Raw genomic sequence first — 25,444 nt, 5'->3', positions numbered from 1 at the left:
TTGATGAAGTTGGAAGCCATAAACAAAGTGTTATTTGCTAAATTGGACAATGGCAGAATGAGGTGCCTTTTGATGAGAGGAAATGAGCATCGTGTGGGAGATTTGATTCAATTAGAGACACACTGAAAGAAGCAGCCCTTATTTCAAAGGGAAATGGGCTTTTCTTCAAAATTACTGCAGTTCATATCATATCATATATATACAGCCGGAAACAGGCCTTTTCGGCCCTCCAAGTCCGTGCCGCCCAGCAATCCCCGTACATTAACACTATCCTACACCCACTAGGGACAATTTAAAAAATTTTTTTTTTTACATTTACCCAGCCAATTAACCTACATACCTGTACGTCTTTGGAGTGTGGGAGGAAACCGAAGATCTCGGAGAAAACCCACGCAGGTCACGGGGAGAACGTACAAACTCCTTACAGTGCAGCACCCGTAGTCAGGATCGAACCTGAGTCTCCGGCGCTGCATTCGCTGTAAAGCAGCAACTCTACCGCTGCGCCACCGTGCCGTTCATCTTATTTCATTGGAGAATTTGCTTCAAAGGTCAAGTTCCAGGCCAGAAAAGATTCAATTCCGAGGAGTCAGCACCACCAACTACCTCAAAAGTTCATTGAAATTTAATTTGCAGCAACTTCCCCCAGAGAGGACTTCCAGGCCTTCCTGTTGGGATAATCCTTTCCTGGAGAGTCACTCTGACAATTTACTTCCCCCCTAGCCAGCTTGTTAAAGGCCGACATGCAACTTCTTCTGAGGTGGGAAGAGAATTGGAGAGAGGAATGGTGGATACATGGACAGAGGCAATGGTAGAAAGCTGGGCAAACACAGGGGATGAGTCAGGGAGGGAGGGAGGGAGGGAGGGAAGGAGGGAGGGAGGGAGGGAGGGAGGGAGGGAGGGAAGGAGGGATGGGGTGAGTGAGAGTTGGAGAGAGGAATGGTGGATACATGGACAGAGGCAATGGTAGAAAGCAGTGCAAACACAGGGGAGGAGGGAGGGAGGGATGGGGTGAGTGAGAGTGGGAGAAGGAGAGGGAGGATGGGAAGGGAGAGGGAGAGAAAGACGAAGGTTAGGATAGAGAGAAAAAAAATGTGCGTCAAGGAGGGAGAGCGAGAAACAAAATGGGAAGAGGTCAGGAAAAGAAAGAGAATGACAAGGAGAGGAAACAGAGAGGGACTGAGAGAGAAAATGGAGGAACGGAAAGGGTTAAGGGGGAAAGATTTTATAGGAACCTCAGGGGCAACTTTTTTTACACAAAGGGTGGTAGTTATATGGTGTGAGTTGCCGGAGGAGGTGGTTGATGCAGACACAACACAAGTTTGGCTCCATCAAGTTTATGCCAGCTCCCAGAGCAAATCATTCAACCCCATTCCCCCATTTATTTCCCAATAACATTCTCTCTCACATGTCAATGAATACCTCCCAATTCTTTTACTACCTGCATAGAACAGCAGCAATTTACTATTAATCTAATAGTCAGCATATCTTTGGAAGACTGGAAGGAAACAGCACTGGAGGTGGTGGTGGCGGAGGTGGGGTGGTAGGACAATCTACACAGTCAAGGGAGAACATGCCACAGGAACAGCACTGGAAGTCCAAATGCAACCTGGAGTGCTGGAGCTGTGAGACAGCTGCACTACCTGTGTCTCCCTCCAGGGGGAGTTGGTGGGGCGTGTGAGACTGAATAAATTGCATTTAATTTAATTTAGAGATACAGTGCGGAAACAGGCCCTTCGGCCCACCGGGTCCGCGCCACCCAGCGATCCCCGCACATTAACACTATCCTACACACACTAGGGACAATTTTTACATTTGCCCAGCCAATTAACCTACATACCTGTACGTCTTTGGAGTGTGGGAGGAAACCGAAGATCTCGGAGAAAACCCAAGCAGGTCACGGGGAGAACGTACAAACTCCGTACAGACGGCGCCCGTAGTCAGGATCGAACCTGAGTCTCCGGCGCTGCATTCGCTGTAAGGCAGCAACTCTACCGCTGCGCCACCGTGCCGCCCTTAAGAAGTGACAGATAAGATTGTTCTGCTGGGTTGGCATGGACCAGCAAATGACAAAACTGCACGGGTGCTGAATATTATAGTTCAGGGAGTTAAATGCACAAGTTAGAAAACAATGTGTGCTATTATTCGGCATTAATAATAATGTCAACCGCAACCAGGCAGCAGTGCTGAACACTATCCACCTCTTTAATGACCCTCGGACTATCCTTGATTGGAGTTTGCTGACTTTACCTTGCACTTATCGTTATTCCCTTACCATACACTGTAAATCGATCGATCGTACCCGTGTATTGTCTTTCTGCTGACTGGTTAGCATGCAACAAACGCTTTTCACTGTACACGTGACAATGAACACTATCCACCTCTTTAATGACCCTGGGACTATCCATGATTGGACTTTTTGGCTTTACCTTGCACTAAACGTTATTCTCTTACCATACACTGTAAATCGATCGATCGTACCAGTGTATTGTCTTTCTGCTGACTGGTTAGCACGCAAAAAAAGCTTTTCACTGTACACTGTACAGGTGACAATAAACTAAACTAAACTGAAACTGAACTGAATTATTATACACCACCTTCACTCACTTTGATCCCAAAATAGTTCCAGAAATTGGAAACAGATGACAAGAAGCAAAATATCGTAGATGCTGTAAATCTGACCTGAAACATTTGCTGTTTCTCTTTTCTCGAGTGCTAACTGACCTGTTGAAGGTTTCCAACACATTTCTGTTTTTTTTTACTGCAGTCACAAATGTCCAGGTTCATGAAAAATGAAATGATCTCTTAAACCCCAACGGTTTAACAGTTTAACGAGGCAAGCGTGGCATTTTTTCACCTTGTGCGTGTGAAATGATTTACGATTCAGTGAAACTGTTGAAATAATGGCATCTGATCTTTTGCTGTCTCGTGAAAAGCTTTTGAATAAATGTGCCGCAGTTCTCACCCCCTCGCATCTATCCACGTAATCCATAGCAACGCGCCAACAAGTCCTCAACTATCAGCAATGTGCATTCCCATAAATTAGAATGAAGGATTACATTTAAATGCTCCACTGCGCTATTTCTCACCAACTGTTCATGATGACCAGTATAAATTAGCATTATAATTTCTGAACTGAATCTTGAATTTTTGAACCGTAGTAAAATATGGGAGACATTTTTTTTTTTGCTACTAGACGTAGAACATTTGATTCTACGAGGTGAATTGAAGATTAGCAAATGGAAGAATAGAGCCCAGTCAAGAAATTATTTGCCTCCAAATCTGTTTCTGATAAACTGGAGTCAAGCTAAAAATCATGTTAGTCACATTTTGAAATTGTAACCATGAAAGTGAAATTATGGCGACAAGGTGGCGCATTGGTTGAGCTACTGCTTTACAGCGCCGGAGACCCGGGTTCGATCCCGACTACGGGTGCTGTCTGTTAGGGAGTTTGTACGTTCTCCCCGTGACCTGTGTGGGTTTTCTCCGAGATCTTCGGTTTCCTCCCACACTCCAAAGACAATAGACAATAGGTGCAGGAGGAGGCCATTCGGCCCTTCGAGCCAGCACCGCCATTCAATGTGATCATGACTGATCATTCTCAATCAGTACCCCGTTCCTGCCTTCTCCCCATACCCCCTGACTCCGCTATCCTTAGGAGCTCTATCTAGCTCTCTCTTGAATGAATTCAGAGAATTGGCCTCCACAGCCTTCTGAGGCAGAGAATTCCACAGACGTACAGGTTTGGAGGTTAATTGGCTTGGTTTACGTGTAATTTGTCCCTAGTGTGGGTCGAGTAGTGTTAATGTACGGTGATTGCTGTTCGGTGCAGACTCGTTGGGCCGAAGGACCTGTTTCCACGCTGTAACTCTAAACAAAGTTAAACTAAAATTAAGAAAAATATTGGGTTTGAAATTACTGTACTTTAGATTTGCATTTATTCCACAGGTTTGACAGCAAATTCATTTCAAATGATGATGAGCCAAATGATATCCTGTGCCACAGACTTGATATCAATTATAAGTTGGTCTAACTACCGGGGAGTTCAAATAGTGCAGGTTTGGCACTGCGCCACGCAACATCAAAACTGATGCATTAACATATAAGAAAATATCACCTTCGTTCTTTTTTCCTTGGAGCAAAAAAATAATTCTGGGAGGAATTCTGGATTGTGATCTGCACTGCCAGATGCATTAAACGACATCTAATTCTATAAAAATGTAAACTTGTCCCAACATGGTCTTTGAGCTCAATTGGGTAGAATTTTCACAATCAATAGACAATAGACAATGGGTGCAGGAGGAGGCCATTCGGCCCTTCGAGCCAGCACCGCCATTCAATGTGATCATGGCTGATCATTCTCAATCAGTACCCCGTTCCTGCTTTCTCCCCATACCCGCTGACTCCGCTATCCTTAAGAGCTCTATCTAGCTCTCGCTTGAATGTATTCAGAGAATTGGCCTCCACTGCCCTCTGAGGCAGAGAATTCCACAGATTCACAACTCTCTGACTGAAAAAGTTTTTCCTCATCTCTGTTCTAAATGGCTTACCCCTTATTCTTAAACTGTGGCCCCTGGTTCTGGACTCCCCCAACATTGGGAACATGTTTCCTGCCTCTAACGTGTCCAACCCCTTAATAATCTTATACGTTTCGATAAGATCCCCTCTCATCCTTCTAAATTCCAGTGTATACAAGCCTAGTCGTTCCAGTCTTTCAACATATAACAGTCCCGCCATTCCGGGAATTAACCTAGTAAACCTACGCTGCACGCCCTCAATAGCAACCTTCATTGCCCAAGCAGATGTCCTTACAGGGGGCTCTCAGAGTGGTGTTCTTTTAAAAAGTACACTTCAATGGAGACTGAGAAGGGCAGCACTCAGAGTCATAGAGTTGTACAGTATGGGAGCAGGCCCCTTTGACCCAGCTTGTCCACACTGTCCAAGTTAACATATTGGGCTAGTCCCATTCTCTCCGCATTTGGCCGGTAGCCCTCTAAACCCTTCCTATACATATATCTGCCCAAACGTTGTAATTGTTTCTGCTTCTATAGCTTCCTCTGGCAGCTCGTTCCAGATACATCTGACCCTCCGAGTAAAAAGATTCTTCTTAAATGTCTCCCCTCTCACCTTAAGCTGATGCTCTGTCGTTTGAGAACACTCTACCCTGAGAAAAAGACTACAGGCGTTCACTTTATCCATGCCCCTCGTGTTCTTTTTCCCCTCGATAAGATTACACCTCAGTCTCTGACACTTCAAACAAAAAGGTCCCAGCCCAGCCAACCTCTCCCTATGAAGCAAGCCTGCAAGCACAGGTAATAATCTGGTGAATCTCTTCTGCTCAACTTCATGACGTTATTCCAATAGCCAGATGACCAGATCAGCACACGGTACTCCAAGCATGGCCTCACCAATGAGTTGCACAACTGCATCATGATGTCTCGACTTTTGGACTCACTACCCTTCCCAATGAAGGCATCCATGCCAAATGTCGTCTTCCTCACACTGTCCACCTGGCTCGTCTCTTTGAAGGGACCATGCACCTGTACTCTCAGGTTTCTCTCTGTTCTGCTAAACTCTCCAGGATTCTACCATTTACTGTGTAAGACCACATACCAAAGTGTATCACCTCACACTTGTCAGAATTATATTCCATTGACAATTACTTTCCCTCTTAGGGGTTTGTTCTTAGGGTTAACGGAATCAAGGGATATGGGGAGAAAGCAGGAATGGGGTACTGATTTTCGATGATCAGCCATAATCATATTGAATGGCGTGCTGGCTCGAAGGGCCGAATGGCCTACTCCTGCACCTATTTTCTGTTTTTATATTTCCCACCTTCCAAATTGATCTTGACCTTGTTGTAAACTTAGATATCCTTCCTCACTCTCTACTACACTCATTTGGTGTCATCTCCAAATTTACTATCAATGTTAACTAAATTGTCATCAAATGTATATAACAAACAGCAGAGGATGCCAACAACATGCCACTGGTCTAAGGTCAGAAATGCAATACTCCACAATTACTCGCGCCTCCTCTGGGCCCTGTAATTCTAATCTTGCCCCCCCCCCCCCACCTCCAGACATGATCCCATCACATCTTCCCATCTCCCCTCAGTCCCGCCTTCTGCAGAGACTGCTCCTCCGTCTCCCTTTACACAGTGGGCGAACCAGTCAATGCACGGAAATTGAAATCTCCCACTAATACTATCCTATTATTATCTACGACCACATCCTATTACTTTAGATGGTTTGCCCTAATATTGGGGTTTAGTCTAAAATTAAATTGGTTTTAATGTATTTGGTATTTTTTAGTTTATTATGTTATCCAAAATTAAATTGGTTTTAATGTGTTTGGTATTTATTGTTTAATAAGTTATCCAAAATTAAATTGGTTTTAATGTATTTGGTATTTTTTGTTTAATATGTTATCCAAAATTAAATTGGTTTTAATGTATTTGGTATTTATTGTTTAATAAGTTATCCAAAATTAAATTGGTTTTAATGTACTTGGTATTTTTTGTTTAATATGTTATCCAAAATCAAATTGGCTTTAATGTATTTGGTATTTTTTGTTTATTATGTTATCCAAAATCAAATTGGTTTTAATATATTTGGTTTTTTTGTTTGTTTATTATGTTATCCAAAATTAAATTGGCTTTATTGTATTTGGTACTTTTTGTTTAATAAGTTATCCAAAATTAAATTGGTTTTAATGTATTTGGTATTTTTTGTTTAATAAGTTATCCAAAATTAAATTGGTTTTAATGTATTTGGTATTTTTTGTTTAATAAGTTATCCAAAATTAAATTGGTTTTAATGTATTTGGTATTTTTTGTTCATTGTGTTATGCAGGAGTACTGTGTTTACAGGCCTGTTATGCAGCTGCAAGTAAGAACTTCATTATTCCATATAACAATTAAACACTGACTCTAGACTATTATTTTTACAGCTATGTGCAATCTCCTTATGCTGACTATTGGGTGGGTTACGACACAGTCCCATCAAAATGATGTGAAGGGAGGAACTGTCGATGCTGGTTTACTGTATCTCTAAACTAACCTAAACTAAACAAGGAACAGATAACATGATGTCAGACAAATAACAAATCCAGATCTCCAGCTCACTTAAATATTTTTTGTATGCTCTGGTTAATAAGTAATGAAAAGTGGGAGCATCACGGGCTTAAATAGTAAAGAGCTATGAATGGCTCATATAAAGCCGCTGCTGTTAAATTTTTTACCTTCATCTTTATTTTCTGTAGGATTATGTTCTCTTGTAGATTTACTTTTTGAACCAGGAAGAGAAGGCAACAGTTGTAAATGTGAAGGCAGACACAAAATGCTGGAGTAACTCAGCGGGACAGGCAGCAACTCTGGAGAGAAGGAATGGGTGACGTTTCGGGCCGAGACCCTTCTTCAGAGTATGAAGAAGGGTCTCGACCCGAAACGTCACCCATTCCTTCTCTCCAGAGTTACTGCCTGTCCCGCTGAGTTACTCCAGCATTTTGTGCCTGTCTCCCACCGAAGTGATCATCCCATCCTGTGTCCAGGTCTGACTCATATAGCCTCACTGGACGATACCCTGCTTCAAAAGAGCCGCAGATGCCAGTTGTCCCAAGCTCACACGGCTCTGCATTGCTTCTGCCCATCCCTGCAGTCCTGCCTGTCTCCAGAGCTAGCTGGTACCCATCAGCTACTCTGTGCGCCCAGCTGCATCAGAACCATCAATTCAACGACTCATTCAACCGGGACCGAATGCCATTGAAGCAATCGCTCTGCTAACCGTGTCTAATTTCTTGCCTGGTAACTGCAATAAGCTGTATGCTCTTTGCGACTTTCACATAATACAGATAAAACCACAGAAGGGAACTGCTGCCGGACAGAAGCACAATAAAGGTAAGGTAATAGAAACCAGCTGTTAGCAGACAATTCCTCTCAGTGTGACTTATAGTCCAGCTGTCTTTTGGAAGTCAATCTCCAACATTAAGATTTCACGCTCTGCGAGAATCCAGATTTTGCAGAAAACGTCTCTTTTGTTTCAAAACAGCAGCCACAACCGAAAAGTTAACATTTGGCTTCCAATGCGCTCTGTTGAAAATAATCCTTTACTTCAGTTGGGTGAAGTTTTCTGTGGTGTCGATAGTTTGTGACATTGTGGATTTTTGCAGCCTGAATCTGACTCCAATTGACAGCAGCGAAGTTAAAAAAAGAAAAGTAATGGAAATAATCAACAGGTCAAACCACAGCTGTGAAGAGCGAGACAGAGGTAACCCGTTTCGGGTTAATGAACCTTCAGTGAAGACATCAAGTTGGCCGTCAATGGCAATTGTTTCTGTCAGTGTTGAAGGACCAGCAAATCAACCATGTAATGCTGGCTGCCCTGTTTCTTGCTGCCAAGCAACCAGAATACCTGAACATGTTTGAAAGATTTGCCATGGAAGAGGCATCAACCTCTTTCACGGTGGCGCAGCGGTAGAGTTGCCTGGCAGACCTGGCAGCGCCGGATACCCTGGTTCCATCCCGACTACTGGTACTGTCTGTTCGGAGTTTGTACGTTCTCCCCGTGAACTGCGTGGGTTTTCTCTGAGATCTTCGGTTTCCTCCCACACTCCAAAGACGTGCAGCTTTGTAGGTTAATTAATTGGCTTGGTATAAATGTAAATTGTCCCGAGTGTGTGTAGGCTTGTGTTAATGTGGTTGGTGTGGACTCAGTGGTCCGAAGGGCCTGTTTCCGTGCTGTATCTCTAAACTAAACTAAACCTCCCGGTTAACTTTCTATCCACTCAATGGTAGCATGAAGTTTCTTTAAAAGAAATCTCGAGGGAAATAAAAAAACAATCTGTAATCTTTTTAAACTGGCTTTTGTTGCTTTGAAAGGCATGTGGGATTTGCAGCGTGGATTCGATGCCTGTGTCCTGAATACCCCTGGAGGAGTTTTGTATATAAACTAAACCCCTAATTTGGCTGAATGCATACCGTCTAAGGTAATTGGCCTATAAATGCGTATCGTTTTGAAAACTGCCCTGGTAATAAAAATACTGAGTTTTCATAATATGGATACATTGCCTTGGATCTCCTCCAACTAAATGTAATGCGCATGAAAAGCAAAGACACTCCCAGCTGCGATCAATTTTCCCCAGGGTATTTTCTACATGGATTTAGTGACGATCTAGATCAAAGCCGACTGGTGCCTGTGGCATTCCCATGCTGGCCCGTCGTGTTTCATTTCGAGGTCAATGATCTGAACCTTAACAAAGCCTCCAGTGGTGCACTTCCAAACCTCCAGCCCAAATGGCGCAGACAGATTCGCAAACCAGCAACGTCATGCACTGCACTTTGTTGACTGTTACTTAATAGACAATAGACAATAGGTGCAGGAGGAGGCCATTTGGCCATTTGGCCCTTCGAGCCAGCACAGCCATTCAATGTGATCATGGCTGATCATTCTCAATCAGTACCCCGTTCCTGCCTTCTCCCCATACCCCCTGACTCCGCTATCCTTAAGAGCTCTATCTAGCTCTTTCTTGAATGCATCCAGAGAATTTGCCTCCACTGCCTTCTGAGGCAGAGAATTCCACAGATTCACAACTCTCTGACTGAAAAGGTTCTTCCTCATCTCAGTTCTAAATGGCCTACCCCTTATTCTTAAACAGTGGCCCCTTGTTCTGGACTCCCCCAACATTGGGAACATGTTTCCTGCCTCTAACGTGTCCAACCCCTTAATAATCTTATACGTTTCGATAAGATCTCCTCTCATCCTTCTAAATTCCAGTGTATACAAGCCTAGTCGCTCCAGTCTTTCAACATATGACAGTCCCGCCATTCCGGGAATTAACCTAGTAAACCTACGCTGCACGCCCTCAATAGCAAGAATATCCTTCCTCAAATTTGGAGACCAAAACTGCACACAGTACTCCAGGTGCGGTCTCACTAGGGCCCTGTACAACTGCAGAAGGACCTCTTTGCTCCTATACTCAACTCCTCTTGTTATGAAGGCCAACATTCCATTGGCTTTCTTCACTGCCTGCTGTACCTGCATGCTTCCTTTCAGTGACTGATGCACTAGGACACCCAGATCTCGTTGTACGTCCCCTGTTCCTAACTTGACGCCATTCAGATAATACTCTGCATTCCTATTCCTACCACCAAAGTGGATAACCTCACACTTATCCACATTAAACTGCATCTGCCATGCATCCGCCCACTCACACAACCTGTCCAAGTCACCCTGCAACCTCATAGCATCTTCCTCACAGTTCACACTACCACCCAGCTTTGTATCATCTGCAAATGTGCTAATGGTACTTTTAATCCCTTCATCCAAGTCATTAATGTATATTGTAAATAACTGCGGTCCCAGCACCGAGCTTTGCGGTACCCCACTAGTCACTGCCTGCCATTCTGAAAGGGACTCATTTATCCCCACTCTTTGCTTTCTGTCTGTCAACCTTTTTTCTATCCATGTCAGTACCCTACCTCCAATACCATGTGCTCTAATTTTGCCCACTAATCTCCTATGTGGAACCTTGTCAAAGGCTTTCTGAAAGTCAAGGTACACCACATCCACCGGCTCTCCCCTGTCAATTTTCCCAGTTACATCCTCAAAGAATTCCAGAAGATTAGTCAAGCATGATTTCCTCTTCGTAAATCCATGCTGACTCGGAACAATCCTGTTACTACTATCCAAATGCTCCGCAATTTCGTCTTTTATAATTGACTCCAGCATCTTCCCCACCACTGATGTCAGACTTCCCCACCACTGATGTCAGTGATGTTAAGGGTTTCAAACGCCTCTAATACCTCGGCCTCTAATTAGGGCAGCCACGGTCACGCAGCGGTAGAGTTGCTGCCTTAGAGGAGGAAGACGGCGAATCAGAGGTACTCTGAGAAGTTGAGGAGCAAGTCCTCAGCTAATGACTCCTCTTCAGTGTGGAAGAGCTTGCAAGAAATCACCAGCTACAAGAGGAAACCCCCCCCCCCCGCTCCTTGGACAATCGTCAGCTGACCAACCACCTGAACGAGTTCTACTAAGAGTTCGATAGACAGAAACATAACCCCGGTATTATTGAGGACTTTGAGGGCGTGCAGCGTAGGTTTACTAGGTTAATTCACAGAATGGCAGGACTGTCATATGTTGAAAGACTGGAGCGACTAGGCTTGTATACACTGGAATTTAGAAGGATGAGAGGAGATCTTATCGAAACGTATAAGATTATTAAGGGGTTGGACACGTTAGAGGCAGGAAACATGTTCCCAATGTTGGGCGAGTCCAGAACAAGGGGCCACTGTTTAAGAATAAGGGGTAGGGCATTTAGAACTGAGATGAGGAAAAACTTTTTCAGTCAGAGAGTTGTGAATCTGTGGAATTCTCTGCCTCAGAAGGCAATGGAGGCCAATTCTCTGAATGCATTCAAGAGAGAGTTAGATAGAGCTCTTAAGGATAGCGGAGTCAGGGGGTATGGGGAGAAGGCAGGAACGGGGTACTGATTGAGAATGATCAGCCATGATCCCATTGAATGACGGTGCTGGCTCACAGGGCCGAATGGCCTCCTCCTGCACCTATTGCCTATTGTCTATTGTACCCCCTCCTTCCCTTCTCCACCCACTCCTCCCCAATCACCACTTCACACCCACTTACAGCCCGACTCCAGTCTGCAAAGACTGGACCCTCGTCCACTACCCACCCCCTCCTTGCCGCCCAACATCAGTCTGGTCACTTCTCCATCTCTAACAATAGAAATTGAGGAGGTGAAAAAGTTGTTCCAGGTGGAAGGAGACAGAAAAGCCGGCAATCTCCAGGACCGGACAATGTTTCACCCTCTACCCTCAAGCTCTGTGCCGAACAACTGGCACCAAACTACACAGACATTTTCAACCAGTCCCTGCAAACCTGCACTGTCCCTGCCTGGTTCAAAGTCTCCACTATTGTCCCTGTACCCAAAAAGACAAGGATCACTGGTCTTAATGACGACAGGCCTGTCGCACTGACCTCTGTAGTCATGAAAACCCTTGAAAGACTTGTGCTGGCCCACCTGAAAAACATCACAAACCCCCTGTTGGACCCTTTGCAGTTTGTAAACCAGGCCAATAGATCAGTGGATGATGCAGTCAACCTAGGCCTGCATTTCATCCTCCAGCACCTAGACCGCCAGGGACCTCTGCAAGGATTTTGTTTGTAGATTTTAGCTCTGCATTCAACACCATTGTGCCAGAGCTACTACACTACAAACTCTCCCAGTTGATTCTGCCTGAACTAGGTGTGCCAACTATATCATTCCCTAATATGGGACAAGGTGTTTCACCGCCCCGCACCCCATGTGACCTCACCCAGCCAGCTGCCACGTGCTCCCGCTCCACCAATGGGCGGGTTGCTAGGCAACCTACGTTAGGCGGCGCCCCGGCGAGCGGGCAAGATCATCTCTGACCCCTCTCATCCCGGCCACAAACTCTTTGAAGCACTTCCCTCTGGAAGGCGACTCCGGCTTGTTAAAGAAGCCACAGCCAGACATAAAAACAGCTTTTTTCCACGAGCAGTAATAATAATAATAATAATACATTTTATTTATATAGCGCTTTTCATATACTCAAAGACGCTTTACAGAGATTTTGAGAACATAGGGAAATGAATAAATAGATAAATAAGTAAATAAATAAATGAACAGAGAAAGGAGACAGAAGGTGAGGTGACCTTCAGTGGTTGAAGGCAGTACTGAACAGGTGAGACTTCAGCGATGTTTTGAATGTGGTGAGTGTGGGGGAGTCTCTAACGGTTTGGGGTAGTGAGTTCCATAGGGTGGGAGCAGCGATGGAGAAAGCCCTGTCCCCCCAGGATCTGAGTTTAGTCCGGATGTGGGGGGATAGGAGATTGGCAGCGGCAGAGCAGAGGGTGCAGGTGGGAGTGTGCCTGTGGAGGAGGTCGGTCAGGTAGGATGGGGCCAGGTTATGGAGGGCTTTGTAGGTTATGAGGAGGATTTTGTACTGGATTCTGTGGGGGATGGGGAGCCAGTGGAGTTTGTAAAGGACAGGAGTGATATGGTCACGGATCGGGGTGTGGGTGAGTAGACGGGCAGCGGAGTTTTGAATGTATTGAAGTTTACTGATGATTTTTGAGGGTGAGCCATAGAGGAGGCTGTTGCAGTAGTCCAGACGGGAGGTGATGAAGGCGTGGATGAGGGTTTCTGCAGCTGTGGAGGAGAGGGATGGACGGAGACGGGCAATGTTTTTGAGGTGGAAGAAGGCTGTCTTTGTGATGTGTTTGATGTGTTTGTCGAAGGAGAGGGTTTGATCAGTAGCTCTGCTCAACAACCAAACAACCAAGAAATGCTGTCCAGATACGATAGGCTGTGTTTTTTTTAAACTAAGTGCCATTATTGTTAAGTTGAATTACCGACCATTTTCTGGCATCGTAAAAAAATGGATGTGGTGGTGATTGGTGCCTATGGATCTGTAAACCATTACAGCAAAGTGTCGGTACTTTCAGGAAGGGCTTACCTATTTCATTAGGGGGGATATTGCTCTACTGCTGCGCCACCATGCCTTGATTGAACTGAATGCATTCCCTATGTACCATCTGATCCTTCCTTCAACTGACTTACACCCTTGCAAACTTCCAGAAGAAACTGCTCAATAACAGTCCTGCCAATTTTCACCTCCAACTCCAAAAGGGGCAAAATGCTCCAACCGTCTACTTTTACCATCACTGGGTGACAATAGTTACACCAACAGTTAGGGCGGCGAAGTGGTACAGCGGTAGAGTCGCTGCCTTACAGCGCCGGAGACCCGGGTTCGATCCCGACTACGGGTGCTGTCTGCATGGGGTTTGTACGTTCTCCCCTGCGTGGGTTTTCTCCAAGATCTTGGGTTTCCTCCCACACTCCAAAGACATACAGGTTTGTACATACAGGTTTGTAGGTCAATTGGCTTGGTATAAGTGTAACTAAGTGAAAATAAGTGTAAAGTGTAAATAAGTGTAAGTATATGAGGCATTTATTCACAAAATGCTGGAGTAACTCAGCAGGTCAGGCAGCATCTCGGGAGAGAAGGAATGGGTGACGTTTCGGGTCGAGACCCTTCTTCAGACTGAAGAAGGGTCTCAACCCGAAATGTCACCCATTCCTTCTCTCCTGAGATGCTGCCTGACTTGCTGAGTTACTCCAGCATTTTGTGAATAAATACCTTCGATTTGTACCAGCATCTGCAGTTATTTTCTTACACTAAGTGTATGAGGTGGAGAGGTACCTTGAACCAACATCTCAAAACGGGGGAAGAGAAACTGATGAACGCAGCGGCAGACAAGCGAGCACGCAGGAAGGAGCGCAGCAACTTCAACAGACCAGAGACCACACACAAATGTGACCTTTGCGACAGAGACTGTCACTCCCGCATTGGTCTCTTCAGCCACAAGCGACGCTGCTCTAGCCGAGGTGTGGAGCAAGCAGCCAACTAGGATGCATCACCCATGGTCAGCCATGACCGAGGGGGCCTAAGAAGTGTAAATTGTCCCTAGTCTTTGTGCAGGATAGTGTTAATGTGCGGCGATCGCTGGTCGGCGTGGACTCGATGGGCCGAAGGGCCTGTTTTCGCGCTGTATCTCTATAACTAAACTGAAACTGAAGGTTACAGGCATCAATCGCGGAGTACATTTCATGTGCTTGGTGACTGGATTGGTGCACTAGTGAACTCGAGGGCAATGGCCTTCTGGAAAAGATATTCAGAAATGAATGGGAAAATGGAAAACAAAAATGATCACAATCTGCTAATGATCACAAATGGAACGGAATGACCAGTGGTGAGGGCCAGAGATGTGGGAACACAGGCACACACTGTAGTCCACAGCTGGATATTAACCAATCTGTTTCATAATGAGGTATAAATTTAACATAAACAATTATTTTGATGTAAATTCTTTTGTTGTATCTGCCCAGAACAGTAGAGGGCGCTGTATGTTTTGACTGCAGCAGCCCTTATCTAGAAATGGAATGTCATCTTTCGTACTGAAATTCTTAATTAAAAGATTAAAAAACGAAATAGGACTTTCAGTTAAAATCATAACACTGTTACTTTAATAATATGTGGAACTAGACCAAGTGGACCCGTTGGGCCCAAAGCTCTCCTGCATTGGTGCAGCACAGTCTCCTCACCCCCCCCCCCCCCTCGCCCTCCCCCCTTCCCCTCCCCCTCTCCTTCTCTCCTCCCCCTCCCCTCCCCTCCCCCCTCCCCCTCCCCTTCCATCCCCCTTATCCTCAATCCCCCTTATCCTCCCTCCCCCTCCCCAATCTCTCCACCCCTCCTCCCTCCCTCCCCCCTCCCTTCCTAGGAGATAGATTTAAACGTTAAAATGTGATTAACTTAAAAAATATAACACCGATTGCAATGAAACTTCTTCCATTAGCACCAAAGGGACGACGGTGAGTAAGGTGGGCCTAAAATTGTCACTCTATCGTGTACCGATTTGGCTGTAGTTCAGGAACAAACAAACAAACAAACAAACAAACAAGAGTTTAATATATAGATGGAGCTGGAAATGTATGTGTAATGAACACATGAAACATTACAAAAGGCAAGGCAAATGTGTTGCTCTGATGCCATTAAGCTATGATGTGCCAAACACCGACCTGCACCATGCCTGCATCAACTTGGAATCTACCTCAGCAATGTTCAAACACTCACATTCAAACTCGTAGACATTTTCCCCAGTTCTATGCATCTTCTCTTTTTTTTCAGTCTGTTAAGACTCATTAAATATTACAAAAATCTCTATCTTTATTCAAGATGCTGTCTCCCATAACAGCACTAGTTGGAACAGCAGTACCTTGCCAAGACATTTACAGAGTTTACCGCCACCCCCTGGGCACTGCCATTTTCGGAGGGACTTTCACAAAGGTCTGTTACAGGTCATAAGTAATAGGAGCAGAATTAGGCCATTCTGTCCATCTAATCTGCCCTGCCATTCAATCATGGCTGATCTATCTCTCCCTCCTAGCCCCATTCTCCTGCCTTCTCCCCATAACCCCTGACATCCGCCCTAATCAAGAATCTATGTCTGCCTTAAATATCCACTGACGGCCTCCACAGCCTTCTGTGGCAAATAATTCCACCGATTCACCACCCTCTGACTAAAGAAATCCCTTCTCATCTCCTTCCCAAAGGAACATCCTTTAATTCTGAGGCTGTGACCTCTGGTCCTAGACTCTCCCACCAGTGGAAACATCCTCTCCACATCCACTCGATCTGGGCCTTTCACTGTTTGGTACATTTAGGTAGGGCCAGATGGTAGGCCTGGCAATGTTCCTGCCATCCTGTGTGACCCTGGAATAACTGGGCCACAGGCACTTGGGGCAGAGATAGACAGATTCTTGATTAGTACGGGTGTCAGGGGTGATGGGGAGAAGGCAGGAGAATGGGGTTAGGAGGGAGAGATAGATCAGCCATGATTGAACAGTGGAGTAGGCCTGATGGGCCGAATGGCCTAATTCCACTTCTATCACTGATGAAACACGATAAGAACACCGGAGCTGTAAAATCCCAAGGAACCGTACAAAGCATGAGAAGGACAAGCATCAACTCTCTGCTGGGGATCAGGTCTCACGGACGCTAACTCTCCCTGTGGGACAGCAGGCCTTCCACAGGCCAGGACTCTCACTGGCGTGTGAGTCTAACAGACTCCGACTCTGACTGGAGTAGAGTTCCACACACTGATGCCCAGCGGTCGATAGATCTACAGACATCGCCCCGCTGTGGCATGAATCCCACAGACAGTGGTTCACATGGCCATTGACCCTCGTGACTGACTCCATGTTTGCTTATTTCTGAATCCATTTAGCACTACCCTCCAGTCAGCTGATCCATTATTTTCACCTTGCAAATTGACTACTACCTAATAAAGTAAATGAAGCTCGAGAACCTGACAGCTTAATGCATCCATGCAATATGGATAGAGGATAGACCTTGGCACAGAGTCAAAGAGTGATACAGAGTGGAAACAGGCCCTTCAGCCCACACCAGCCAACATGTCCCAGCTACACTAGTCCAACCTGCCTGCACTTGGTCCATAACCCTCCAAACTTGTTCTACTGATGTACCTGTCTAACTGTTTCTTAAATGTTGGAATAGTCTCTGCCTCAACTACCTTCTCTGGCAGCTTGTTCCATACACCCACCACTTTCCCCCTTCACCTTGAACCTATGTCCTCTGGTCCTCGATTCCCCTACTCTGGGCAAGAGATTCTGTGCATCTACTCGATCTATCCCTCTCATGATTTTGTACGTCTCTGTAAGATCATTCCTCATCCTCCTGCGCTCCAAGGAATAGAGACCCAGCCTACTCAACCTCTCCCTATAGCTCACACCCTCTAGTCCTGGCAACATCCTCCTAAATCTTCTCTGAACCCTTTCAAGCTTGACAATGTATTTCCCATAACATGGTGCCCAGAACTGAACACGATATTCCAAATGTGGTCTCACTAATGTCTTATGCAACTGCAACATGTCCTTCCAACTTCTATACTCAGACAGAGCTTGTCATCTATATTGCAATGAAGAGAGTCATACCCTTCAAGGAGGGCTTGGTAATATCAAAAATGTAATATAACAAGACACGTTATATGGATTTGCTTGTTGTAATCTGTGACTTAATCAAATGTGATTGACAGTAAAAAAAAATACTTCTGTCACAAGATGGCACTGTGACTCTTCACGATGGTTAACCACGAGGATGCCTTTGATGGACACAAAAGGCTGGTGTAACTCACGGGTCAAGCAGCATCTCTGGAGAAATGGAATCGATGACCTTTCGGGTCGAATCCCTCCTTCTCAACCTGAAACGTCACCCGTTCCTTTTCTCCAGAGATGCTGCCTGACCCGCTGAGTTACTCCGGCCATTTGCGTCTGTCTTCGGTTTAAACCAGCGTCTGTGGTTCGTCTGTACACATGCTTGCGAGTTCCACACTGACAAACTGAATCCTGTTAATTAACAAAATAGACAATAGACAATAGGTGCAGGAGTAGGCCATTCCATTTGGCCCTTCGAGCCAGCACCGCCATTCAATGTGATCATGGCTGATCATTCTCAATCAGTACCCCGTTCCTGCCTTCTCCCCATACCCCCTGACTCCGCTATCCTTAAGAGCTCTATCCAGCTCTCTCTTGAATGCCAATCAACTGGGAATCTATATTGCAAACATTTTTCATTCTGACTTCCTACAAAGGCAATATTCAGCTTTCCATATATTAAAATAACAAATAAACACGAACACCTGTAAAAATGAGAATAATCCCATTAATGTCTCATGTATCATTGTGCCATGTGAACTGCAATTGGATGAGCTAAATGAATGAAAGGAAATAAAAATGGGTACAACTTGAACGTTTCCAAGGTTTTGGAATAAAAATGGTTTCATTGGATATAAAATACGCTGTTAATTCACGTTCAATAACATTTAAAATTTAGAACATTTACTCATCTGATCAATTTTCCAAATAAAACTTTTTTCAAGCTCTTGGAAGCATGATCCACATGTTCATTCCGGCCAGATTGTAGCCTCTGAGACAAAATGATCGTATTCAACAAAAATCAATATAATAATGATGCTTTAAAAATAAAATCCCTCCTCCCACCTACTCTTTAACTTATAATCACATTTTCTAAAAAATCTCCCTTTCCCAGTTTGACCACCGGTCTTCAACCTGGAACGTTAACTGTGTTTTTCTTTCAGAGTCACTGCTGACCTGACCTGACCTGCTGAGTGCTCCTAGTATGTCCCGATCACATTCAATGCTGTGATACACCAATAAGCTGTTGAGGTGGAACACCATTAGAGTTGCTGCCTTACAGCGCTTGCTGCACCCGAGAGCCGGGTTCGATCCCAACCACGGGTGCTGTCTGTACAAAAGAGTTTGTACGTTCTTCCCGTGACTGCGTGGGTTTCCTCCAAGGCCTTCGGTTTCCTTCCACACTCGAAAGACGAACAGGTTTGTAGGTCAATTTGCTTGGTGTAAGTGTGAATTGTCCCTAGTGTGTGTAGGATAGTGTTAATGCACGGGGATCGCTGGGCGGTGCGGGCAAGGTGAGCCGAAGGGCCTGTTTCCACGCTGTATCTCTAAGCTAAACTAAACAGCTCCCAAGGGATCATGCCTGGTCTAAGGAAGTCTCTGTTTACACCACCCATTCACAAACTCTTACTCTCCCCTGAATTTCTCCCACCCTCTGTGTCCCCCCATGAACCAGTCAGGTTTATTGTGGCATTCAACATGAAGCCTGCAGCACAACAGGAGACTATTTGGGGTGAAGAAGGGTCTCGACCCGAAACGTCACCCATTCCTTCTCTCCAGAGATGCTGCCTGTCCTACTGAGTTACTCCAGCATTTTGCATCTACCCTATTTGGGGACTATTTGGTGGTGGCCAGAGGATGACCTGTGCCCTGGGGGAGATTTACTTTAGTTTTAGTTTAGAGATACAGCGCGGAAACAGGCCCTTCGGCCCACCAGGTCCGTGCCGACCAACGATCCCCAGATATTAACACTATCCTACACACACTAGGGACAATTATTACATTTTCCAAGTCAATTAAATTATAAACCTGTGCGTCTTTGGAGTGTGGGAGGAAACCAAACACAGAATAATGAAAAGGCTTGGATAGAGTGGATGTGGAGATGATTTTTCCACTGATGGGAGAGTCTAGGACTAGAGGTCATAGCCTCAGAATTAAAGGACGTGCCTTTAGAAAGATGAGGAGGAATTTCTTTAGTCAGAGGGTGGTGAATCTGTGGAATTCTTTCCCACAGAAGGCTGTGGAGGCCAAGTCAATGGATATTTTTAAGGCAGAGATAGATAGATTCTTGATTAGCACGGGTATCAGGGGTCATGTGGAGAAGGCAGGAGAATGGGGTTAAGAGGGAGAGATAGATTACCCATGATTAAATGGCGGAGTAGACTAGAGGGGCCAAATGGCCTGATTCTGTTTCTATCACCTATAAACATATGAACGTTCAGATAGGACCACTTTTCAATGTGCCCTTCGGGGTGCACCCCAACATGGAGCCTGGGGAAGTTCTGCAGTGTTGGAGGTGAAATCCACTAAATGAAAAACGTGAGCAAGCGTCAGGACAGGAAGGATGTGAAGCCAACAAACTATTTCTTCAATAGCAACACTTACCAGCTCCACAGATGCATTGTAGAATGCACCCTACGAGGATGCATCATAAGTTGCTTCGGCCACAGATCTGCCCGAGACCATAAAATATAGACAATAGACAATAGGTGCAGGAGGAGGCCATTCGGCCCTTCGAGCCAGCACCGCCATTCAATGTGATCATGGCTGATCATTCTCAATCAGTACCCCGTTCCTGCCTTCTCCCCATTCCCCCTGACTCCGCTATCCTTAAGAGCTCTATCTAGCTCTCTCTTGAATGCATTCAGAGAATTGGCCTCCACTGCCTTCTGAGGTAGAGAATTCCACAGATTCACAACTCTCTGACTGAAAAAGTTTTTCCTCATCTCCGTTCTAAATGGCCGACCCCTTATTCTTAAACTGTGGCCCCTTGTTCTGGACTCCCCCAACATTGGGAACATGTTTCCTGCCTCTAACGTGTCCAACCCCTTAATAATCTTATACGTTTCGATAAGATCTCCTCTCATCCTTCTAAATTCCAGTGTATACAAGCCTAGTCGCTCCAGTCTTTCAACATACGACAGTCCCGCATTTCCGGGAATTAACCTAGTAAACCTACGCTGCACGCCCTCAATAGTGGAGAGTTGTGGATGTAGCCCAGTCAATCGCATGGATCAGCCTCTACCCCACCCATACTGCCCCTCCTCCTCCATCTTCATTCATGCCACACAATGCTTTGGGAAAGCAACATAAACAAAGATCTTTTTGACACCAGTCATTCGTTTTTCTTTCCTGTCCCAGAAGATTCAAAAGCTTGAAAGCACATACCAGCGAATTCAGGAACAAATTCTTCCTTACCAAATGGTCCTCTCATTTGCAAAAGTGCAGCATGATCTTCCAATCTACCTCATTGGAGACATTGTACTTTTTCTATGTAACTGTAACATTATGAACTTGTAACGCTATATTCTGCACACTGGTAATTTTCACTTTGCATGACCTGTTGTATTTGTGTGTAGCTCGATCGTGCTTATATACAACATGGTTTCGCTGGCACAAACCCAGTCTCGATACATATGACAATAATAATAAACCATAATAAATAATTGCCAATGCCTATTGGAGAAAGTTGACATTATAAACAAGCATCCCGCTAAACTTACCAGTAGAGTGAGTAGCCTGGAAACCCTTCCTTTGTACCGATGCATCTGAAACAAACCTAACGAACATTTTATTTCCGGTGGAGATGACAGGATTTGGAACAATGCTCCCACAGAACCGGCCGAGAATGGCAAACTTGTCTGTCTCCCCATCAAACACTTCCAGGTGATCGTAAGCACACTCTTGGTGTTGTTCGATCTCAAATTCATTGAACGTCTGGAAAAGAAAACACCGGTGAAATATTTCCCCCCTGCACATACATGATGTCCAGTACATCCTTTAGTTTCTATGTTGACTGCCATGAACGTAAATGTCCCGCACTGGGATCAGCAACATGCATTTGATACTCAACCAAATGTATGATTCTATTAAAGAGTCGCAAAAACACAAAAGAGTCACAGCACAAAAACAGAACCAAGACCAAGCCAATCTTTTTGTCTGTCCTCACTAACCTCATTTGCTTGCAATAGGGTGGTGCTCTTTTATGTCTTGCCCTACTTGTCCATCGAAATGCCTCTCAAACATAGTTAACAGTCATTTAATTTTGCGTCTACTGTACAATATTCCCGAGACTTTATAGATCATAAAAGAACCGACATTCTGTTTGCCATGTAAGTCTCTGACCTGTCTGCCTCTTCAAAGGGCGGCACGGTAGCGCAGCGGTAGAGTTGCTGCTTTACAGCGAATGCAGCGCCGGAGACACAGGTTCGATCCTGACTACGGGCGCTGCACTGTAAGGAGTTTGTATGTTCTCCCCGTGACCTGCGTGGGTTTTCTCCGAGATCTTCGGTTTCCTCCCACACTCCAAAGACGTACAGGTATGTAGGTTAATTGGCTGGGTAAATGTAAAAATTGTCCCTAGTGGGTGTAGGATAGTGTTAATGTACGGGGATCGCTGGGCGGCACGGACTTGGAGGGCCGAAAAGGCCTGTTTCCGGCTGTAGATATATGATATGATATGATATATGAAAGAGAAAGAGTCTGATACAGACAAACCTCTTATTTTATCCACCAATGTACCAGTCACTAACTTCAAGTTACCGAACAGTGGAAATTTGAATGGTCTTTTTGATTCTGATTATAACATAAGAGACACAATTTATGTTGACACTTTAGAGGCACTTTCTGTCAAGATTGTAAACATCAAGGGGAAATGATTGGGAAGGAACTGCAGAAGTTGGTCACCCATTCCTTCTCTCCAGAGTCAAGTCAAGTCAAGTTTATTTGTCACGTGCACATACACGATGTGCAGTGAAATGAAAGTGGCACTGCCTGCGGACTGTGCAAAAAAAAAGAATTACAGTTACAGCATATAAATAAAAGTTAATACAGAAGACAAAATTTAGTCCCTGGAGTTATAAAAGTTAACAGTCCTGATGGCCTGTGGGAAGAAACTCCGTCTCATCCTCTCCGTTTTCACAGCGTGACAGCGGAGGCGTTTGCCTGACCGTAGCAGCTGGAACAGTCCGTTGCTGGGGTGGTAGGGGTCCCCCATAATTTTGCTTGTTCTGGATCTGCACCTCCTGATGTATAGGTCCTGCAGGGGGGCGAGTGTAGTTCTCATGGTGCGTTCTGCCGAACGCACTACTCTCTGCAGGGCATTTCCTGTCCTGGGCAGAGCTGTTCCCAAACCAGACTGTAATGTTGCCGGACAGGATGCTGTCTGTCCCGCTGAGTTACTCCAGCTTTTTGTGTCTACCTTGAGTGCAAATGATTGCCAGACAACAGGTAGTTTTAACAAATCTTTTCTGCATAGCTCATGAAGCTAAAAATGGGCAGTAATCACAGATGAGTAAGATTATTAGCAGGCTTTGTCGCATTTGACCTACATAGTAAGATTTAATAAACTCTCTTTGAAAATCCTCTGCAGCTAAATAATTCAAGTTTAAGATTGAATTATTGAATGTATATGCAAAATGAATTGCTTCAAATATGATGTGTATGAGAGATTTTTTTTATATTTTACACACTCAGTATTACAAATTATTTACTCTGATAACTGGCATCTGAAAATGGCCTAATTTCTAATTTTCATGATTGAATCACAGATTGTACAATAAATGAATAGCTTTCAAAAAAGACTATTTAGATTTAGATTTAGATATACAGCATGGAAACAGGCCCTTCGGCCCACCGAGTCCGCGCCGCCCAGCGATCCCCGCACACTAACACTATCCTACACACACTAGGGACAATTTTTCCATTTACCCAGTCAATTAACCTACATACCTGCACGTCTTTGGAGTGTGGGAGGAAACCGAAGATCTCGGAAAAAACCCACGCAGGTCACGGGGAGAACGTACAAACTCCGTACAGACGGCGCCCGTAGTCAGGATCGAACCTGAGTCCCCAGCGCTGCATTCGCTGTAAGGCAGCAACTCTACCGCTGCGCCACCGTGAAACTCACAAGCTCTCTGATATGTTTTTTTTTCTCTTCTTACAGACTGAGTGATCAACTGGACATTTGGAATCTAAGAAAGTAAAAAGTGACAGAGCCTGCAACACAGCAGGTGACTGTCTGATTTTCCATTCATTTGATTTTAGTTGAGTTGAACGATACAGTGTGGAAACGGGCCCTTCGGCTCACTGAGTCCTGACTGACCAGCGATCGCCTGTGCCCTAACTCTATGCAATCCCACTTTCACATTCTACCCACTGGCGGGGCAATTAACAGAAGCCAATTAACCTACAAACCGGCACCTCTTCGGAATATGGAAGGAAGCCAGAGTACCCGAAGAAAACCCACAAGGTCACAGGAAGAACGAATAACCTCCGCTCAGGATCGAACCCGGGTCTCTGGCACTGTGAGGCAGCAGCTCTACCGCTGAGCCACTGTGTCACACGGTTAAATAGACAGAAAATGAAATGGCTCCACAATGGACAAGTGCTTCTTTTGTCTTCATTTCCCTGAGTGGCCGTGCCTCAGAAATCAAATTATCCCGGACACATAAACAATAAGGTTTCTGAGAATTTATTTGAAAACACTGATGAAGGCAACCTACAGTTGCTAAGGTGAACTTGTGCTCTTTGATATTTGTGCATATTATGTAGGTGAAATCCTACATTTATGTTTATGTACGTGAAAACCCTTTGCATTAAGTTTTACGAAGCAGCTGGTGTGAGTGGACTATTGCAGCTTCCTTGTAGAAGATGAAGTGTAGGAACTGGAGCAGTAGGTAGGCCACACCATCCCGCACTTCTCGGTTCTGGCCAGGAAAAATGATTCTTCACCACAGGTAGTTCAAGACGCCCATATTTATGAATGAATAAAAGCTAAGATCATTGTGCGCACTGAGGTTTTTTTTTTACCCTGAACAGGGGAATCAAGAACCAAAGGCCACAGGCTTAAGGTGAGAGGGGCAACTTTTTCCACACGGAGGGTACATGGAACGAGTTGCCAGAAGAGGTAGTTGAGGCAGGTACTATAACAACGTTTAAGAGACATTTGGACAGGTACATGGATAGGAAAAGTTTAGAGAGATGAGCCAAAATGTGGGCTGGAGGGACTAGCGTAGATGGTGCATCATGGTCAGCATGGGGAAGCTGGGTCAAAGAACCTGTTTCCGTGTTGTATGACTCCATGATTGTAGACAATAGACAATAGGTGCAGGAGTCGGCCATTCGGCCCCTCGAGCCAGCACAGCCATTCAATGTGATCATGGCTGATCATCCACAATCAGTACCCCGTTCCTGCCTTCTCCCCATATCCCTTAACTCCACTACCTTTAAGAGCTCAATCTAACTCTCTCTTGAAAGCATCCAGAGAATTGGCCTTCACTGCCGTCTGAGGCAGAGAATTCCACAGATTCACAACTCTCTGGGTGAAAAGTTTTTTCCTCATCTCCGTTCTAAATGGCCTACCCCTAAACTGTGGCCCCTGGTTCTGGACTCCCCCAACATCGGGAACATGTTTCCTGCCTCTAGCGTGTCCAATCCATTAATAATCTTATATCGTTTCAATAAGATCCCCTTGCATCCTTCCAAATTCCAGTGTATTCAAGCCCAGTCGCTCCATCTTTCAACTTATGACAGTCCCGCCATCCCGGGAATTAACCTGGTGAACCTACGCTGCACTCCCCCAATAGCAACAATGTCCTTCCTCAAATTTGGAAACCAAGATACTATGATGACTGATTGTTTCACTCAACTACACTTTCCCACTATATCCCATGATTCT

At 45.0% G+C, this 25,444-nt stretch overlaps 1 protein-coding gene across 2 annotated transcripts in view; it reads right to left on the bottom strand.

Moving 5' to 3' along the window:
- The window catches only part of tll1 (tolloid-like 1), a 321,825-nt gene that overhangs the window by 13,903 nt on the left and 282,478 nt on the right, over positions 1 to 25,444 (bottom strand). For both annotated transcript variants that reach the window (XM_078406985.1, XM_078406994.1), the window contains exon 20: positions 21,270 to 21,483. In XM_078406985.1, the coding sequence (XP_078263111.1) occupies positions 21,270 to 21,483 (214 nt within the window). The remainder of the gene's footprint in view (positions 1 to 21,269; positions 21,484 to 25,444) is intronic.

The sequence above is a fragment of the Rhinoraja longicauda genome, chromosome 1 (genome assembly GCF_053455715.1).
Source record: "Rhinoraja longicauda isolate Sanriku21f chromosome 1, sRhiLon1.1, whole genome shotgun sequence".
Classification (NCBI taxonomy): domain Eukaryota; kingdom Metazoa; phylum Chordata; class Chondrichthyes; order Rajiformes; family Arhynchobatidae; genus Rhinoraja; species Rhinoraja longicauda.
This window is presented reverse-complemented; position numbering and strand designations above follow the sequence as displayed.